This window comes from Aspergillus brunneoviolaceus (assembly GCF_003184695.1).
Source record: "Aspergillus brunneoviolaceus CBS 621.78 unplaced genomic scaffold BO95scaffold_30, whole genome shotgun sequence".
Taxonomy (NCBI): Eukaryota; Fungi; Ascomycota; class Eurotiomycetes; order Eurotiales; family Aspergillaceae; genus Aspergillus; species Aspergillus brunneoviolaceus.
The window spans coordinates 338,610-343,416 of NW_020290760.1; the positions used below are offsets into that span (position 1 = coordinate 338,610).

General features: G+C 52.0%; 3 protein-coding genes across 3 annotated transcripts in view; 1 reads left to right on the plus strand and 2 right to left on the minus strand.

The window, feature by feature from the left end:
- Nucleotides 1-1,102: 1,102 nt before the first annotated feature.
- Nucleotides 1,103-1,819, minus strand: BO95DRAFT_442353 (uncharacterized protein). The gene is made up of 2 exons (XM_025586402.1): nt 1,800-1,819; nt 1,103-1,736 (listed from the first exon to the last, which is right to left on the minus strand). The coding sequence occupies exon 2, from the start codon at nt 1,712-1,714 to the stop codon at nt 1,388-1,390; it is 327 nt and encodes a 108-aa protein (XP_025442783.1). The 5' UTR covers nt 1,715-1,736; nt 1,800-1,819; the 3' UTR covers nt 1,103-1,387.
- Nucleotides 1,820-2,479: 660 nt separating this feature from the next.
- BO95DRAFT_463318 (uncharacterized protein) lies at nt 2,480-3,265 on the plus strand (the record flags this gene model as incomplete). The annotated part of the gene is made up of 2 exons (XM_025588986.1): nt 2,480-2,645; nt 2,724-3,265. The coding sequence occupies 2 exons, from the start codon at nt 2,480-2,482 to the stop codon at nt 3,263-3,265; spliced, it is 708 nt and encodes a 235-aa protein (XP_025442784.1).
- Nucleotides 3,266-3,442: 177 nt separating this feature from the next.
- fleA (fucose-specific lectin FleA) overlaps nt 3,443-4,807 on the minus strand; it is a 1,562-nt gene continuing 197 nt past the window's right edge. The window contains exons 2-5 of the mRNA XM_025580440.1: nt 4,561-4,742; nt 4,293-4,509; nt 4,119-4,233; nt 3,443-4,067 (exon numbers count right to left, since the gene is read on the minus strand). Of these exons, the coding sequence (XP_025442785.1) occupies nt 3,686-4,067; nt 4,119-4,233; nt 4,293-4,509; nt 4,561-4,742 (896 nt within the window). The 3' untranslated portion in view covers nt 3,443-3,685. The remainder of the gene's footprint in view (nt 4,068-4,118; nt 4,234-4,292; nt 4,510-4,560; nt 4,743-4,807) is intronic.

The window sequence follows — 4,807 nt, forward strand, 5'->3', positions numbered from 1 at the left end:
TAAGAAACCATAGTTCTGAGAGATTGAGATGTGGGAGATTGACAAAATAGCCGCACCAGGCCCAGGTCGACAAGCTGATTACACTTTGATGATGATTATTATTCACACTGACCTTGGCAAAGCATGCTAAGGTACACAGGAGAAAATAGTTATGTTCCAGAAAACCTGTTTTATTGTCATGAAAACAGATTTGATCAGAAAAAAGGAAATGGGGCAAAAAACATACAGCAGAAGGGATTCGCTGGTGGTCACCCACCCAACTACTAACCTCCCGGCGTGTGGCTTAAGTACGGCTGAGCGGACGGGAAGCCCTGTTTTCCACACCCTGTGGTCGTATGTGCTTGTTTCATAGATAGCCGTGTTATAGCTAGCGCATGAATCCATCTTATTACTTGATTACTTGTAATGTTAACTTATAACTACGAGATTCCCCCTCGTATTTTCAATTGCGGCCAACAACCGCCGAGTTTCCCTTCGTCAAAGTGCGGCCTTACACTATCACGCCGCGAGCGACAGCCAGCCCGGCTGGGGCTACTGCTCAATGGTCAAGGATGGCCACAAGTACAGCATCCCCACTCGCCATTGATATACGTGGCCGACAGGCGAGACCAAGCGCACCCTCGGGTCGGTCGTCAGCGACTTCGGCCCCTTCGTCAAAGACATCCGAGTCAACCAGCGACCCATGCCGCGTGTTAAACCCTGTTCGAGACGTACGCTCATTCTATACTGAGTAAGATCCCAGGTTGGGAAGACAACGACCGCTGGCTAGAAGTGTGGGATAAGTACAGTAACAAAGTCGCCTTCACGCTCGAAACCAACGACACTAGGATGGACGTCATTGAGAAAGACCGTGCCATCACGGCCGAGATTGAAACGAATGGGGTTCTCCAGCCTGAGACGCCCGCCTGGGTCCAAGATATCCCCGACGACATCCAGGGCTGCATTCCTACGAACTTATAGAAAACTTGCCTGCTGACCATGCTGTTGTCGAGGAGTGGCGGAAACGAACCCAGAGGAGGAAGAATACAGCCCGAGGCCCAGATTCTTGGTAGTATTGTGTGTTCACACGGAGTCGGAGTGCATAGTTCGAGGTGCACACATTCCGACTTGCATCTGAAGAAGCAAGCATTGCTCTGTTCTTCTTGTAGGGCATCAGTCACCATACCTGTCTCAGGGTATCACGGGACGACACGACATGCAGTGTAGACCAATCTTGTTTTACCGTACTGTAGCTCAAGGCAGGGGAATTGAATGTTGACAGTGGCCTGACTGACGACTCAATTTCCTGGATTTCGTTCTAGCATAAAATGAGTCAATGGAATCTAGTTTCCGCCGTAGTCTCCCGTTCACGCGATAAAGTAAAAGGACCACGACCAACCCCGGATGCCTAAACCTCTCCTTCATTAGGAATACCTGTCCACCAACCCCGAAGATCCCGATACCAAGACCAGCCTCCCAGCGACCCCCCCAGGGCCAGGCCAGCGATGAACGCCGTCTTGCTCATCTGCGTCTTGAAGCTGAAATCGTACTTCCAGTGCTTTGGTTCTTCTTCCTTACTCTGGGTGTCTTGAGAAGCCGCCTCCTTGTCGCAACGAGCCGAATGGGTCGAAAATGCTGCTAACGCGCGAGACATCATCGTAGCATTTGCGCTGCAAAGGTAGCCATTGTTGTGAAGAGGGGCGCGCATTGGCAGGCGGCGCAGTATTGTAGCCATGACGGTTAGTACGCGGTCTATGCTGTTAAGGTTGGTTAGTGTTGTAAAGAGGGTATGAGGAGATGAACTGAAATCGGTTGCTAACTTTGTCAATCTGGCAATATGCGATCAATGTGAACAAACGCAGATAGACGGTGCGGCTCGTAGTATTTATATATTGGTGAGTTTGACTGGGCGGCCGAGAAACATTCCGCTCTGAGACTGAACGGGAATAGCGGCGGTCGGGTCCGAGCGGACTAGCCCGCAATGACCCTAAAAATAGGTCGAGCCTCCCGGTTTAGGATGACTGACTCGGCTGTTCCAATAAGGTTGTCGATGCTAGTTCGAGATCTACGATGACATTTGCCTACTCGGTTCCACAGGGAGAGTAAGTTATGAGGTATGTGTATGTGCAAATTGCTATTTCCGCGTGCACCTTGGGATTATTATCGGTCTGCATAAATTGGAAAGCGGCCATCGAGCCGATCAGTGTTCAATATGCAATATGGTCACGTGCATTGTATTATGGCATGGTATCATGCCTTGAAATCGCTTTATTATTGGTTACGATGAGCCCTTTCATGAGGATGTAGTAAATATTATTGAGGTTTTATTTCTCTTAGAGGCGGGGTCATGGTGCTTTATCAATCCTTCGATGCGGACAAGATATACTTGGTTTTTAAAGTGCTTGATGGCGATGGCGACAGTAACACCGGGAACGGGATGGCTGTCTCAGTACCAAACTCACTGGCATCACTGGTGCTAATGCTTTGCTACAGATACATCATGTCTCGCGTCATACTTGGACCCCTGCACGCCAAGACAGTGGTCCTGACCGGAGGGGCAGTCATCACGGCCTTGACAGGCAAACAATACGCCTCACCCCATGGAGACCCCGGAACAGTCATTGAAGCAACGAAGAACTTCAAAGACTTACAGAACTTGCAAACAGGTGAGCACCTACGTCTGCGGTACAATACCTTCATCGACACCATGTAATGCTACACCACAACCATAACATCGCTGTCAGATGGCTTTTTTGATCCCATTGCTGGCGAAAAACCAGGGTGGCCGGATATGCTGGTGGCCATCCCAACCACCCTCCTCTCTGTACTACCTGAAAGACACTGCTCCTTTTACTCTCTAGGGCTGGGGTCTGAGTGGCGTGGGACTTCTCGCCGGCGTGACCCTGAACAGGGTGGCGGCGAAGGAAGTCTCAGCCGCCCCGTGAAAAAGCGCTTCAAGGCAACCATGATGGCGGTAATATCCGTTCCCTCTCTGTGCCTTAGCCTTGTCGGAAATATGGTTCATGAAGCGGGCAGAAAGTATGATTGGCTGATTGTCAACGCGTATATCGGAACGGCTGCTGGGCACGACGCGAGCTGGGGAGGTGCTGTTGCCCGGTGGACCGACGAGTTTGAAAACGCTTTGATGTATCTCGGCTTACCAGTGGGCTCAGTCTGTACCTTGATCAGGTACTATTGCTTCGCGACCGACCTCATGCATGACGCGTTGCTGGGGCGAGAATTGTACTGTGGTCTTTTGGTCCGGGGAACGGCGGTATTCTTTTGATAGCGATTTTTCGATGATGTTTGCTCTGATATAATTGTGTGATCCGTATTGGCCGAGCGATACAATGGAGCAGAGGAATAGTCTTTACTTAGACGCCACCTACTATCGTCACGAAGCTACAATTGGCATTGAAAGGCCTTCGTAACCATATCACTACGTCCCGGAAAACATCTAATACTGAAATCAAATGTCAACTTTCCCTGATTGCCAAGAACATGCAGTGGGACTACCAAGGCCACTATATGCACAAGTAAAGAAAGCATAGTGCGTAGGCCAACGCGCGGAATGTGAGAATCCTTCGAAGGCTACTCATCGACAGCTCTTAGGGCTTTGAGGTGCGTAACGAGATCCTAGGGCCCCTCGAAGAATAACCCTAAGAGCCCTCAGCAAGAAGAGTACTCTCGCAGTCACATATCTCACCTAAGCAGGAGGAAGCGCCTCCTTGCCCTGTTTCCACTCGCGCTCGTACTTCCACTCAGTCACACCAGTAACATGCTTCCCACTCTGGAAGAAGACACGAAGCTGGACCTCCCTGCGGCTAAAGGCGAGGGCCGCGACCTGACTGCCGGGCACGCATTGCTGGCGGAAGCCGCCGCGCTGCCACTTGTCATCGTCACACGCCATCTCCATCACCTGGTTATCCTCGTGGACGAAGTAGACGCGGATGCGGTCGTTGTGAAAGACGGTAGCCGCCAGATCCGTGCGAGGCGGAGCCTTGGAAACGGAGAACTCTCCGTCCTTCCAGTGGCGGCCGTCGTACAGCTTCTCGCGTAAGCTGAGGTCGTCATTCTGGTGGTAGACACTATGATTGATTTAGCATTTGACATGGTGGTATTAATGTGAAGCAGGTTACCGGATCTTCATGGTGGACTCGTGCGAGTCGGAGCTCTTGGGGCTCACGCAGGCCAGGCCGCTGCCGGGTAGGGTGCGGCCAAGGTTGGTCATCTTCGACCAGCCGTGTTTCTCATCTGTTGCGGATAAAACTGTTAGACAAATGCGTGCGCGCGACCGGAGAGGGCCGACTCACCATCCTGACCCAACTCCTGGATAGTGTTATCCTGCATCTGCACATAGACGCGGAGGTGGGTGGTATTCTTGACCCGGTGGCAGCACGCCGCCATCATCGAGTAAGGCGCCACCCTGATCTGGTGGCGGTTGAGAGATCCCTCGTGCCATCTTCCGTGGTTGTCACGGTAGACCTCCCTGACTACGCGGTCTTCTCCAATGAAGAACAGATTCACCTGCTGCTTTGATTAGTGGGTAATGAGATTGCTGGTCAGGGACCTGATCCTCACAGTATTGGAGGTCCGACAAACAGCGGCAATGGGTGACCCCAGTATCGCCTGTGCGACCACATCGTGCTGGGAGCCACCGGACCACTGGCCGTCGTGGAAGCGAGTCTCGCGGATACGGCCGTTGGTGTCCTGGGTGTACACCTGGAAATTATCCTCGGACCCGACAGCGGCAATGGCGCAGCCTGGTTGTTGTTGGCATATGTGAGCATCACAGGTGAGAGGGTGGTGGTTTCGGAGGTGGGGGGGG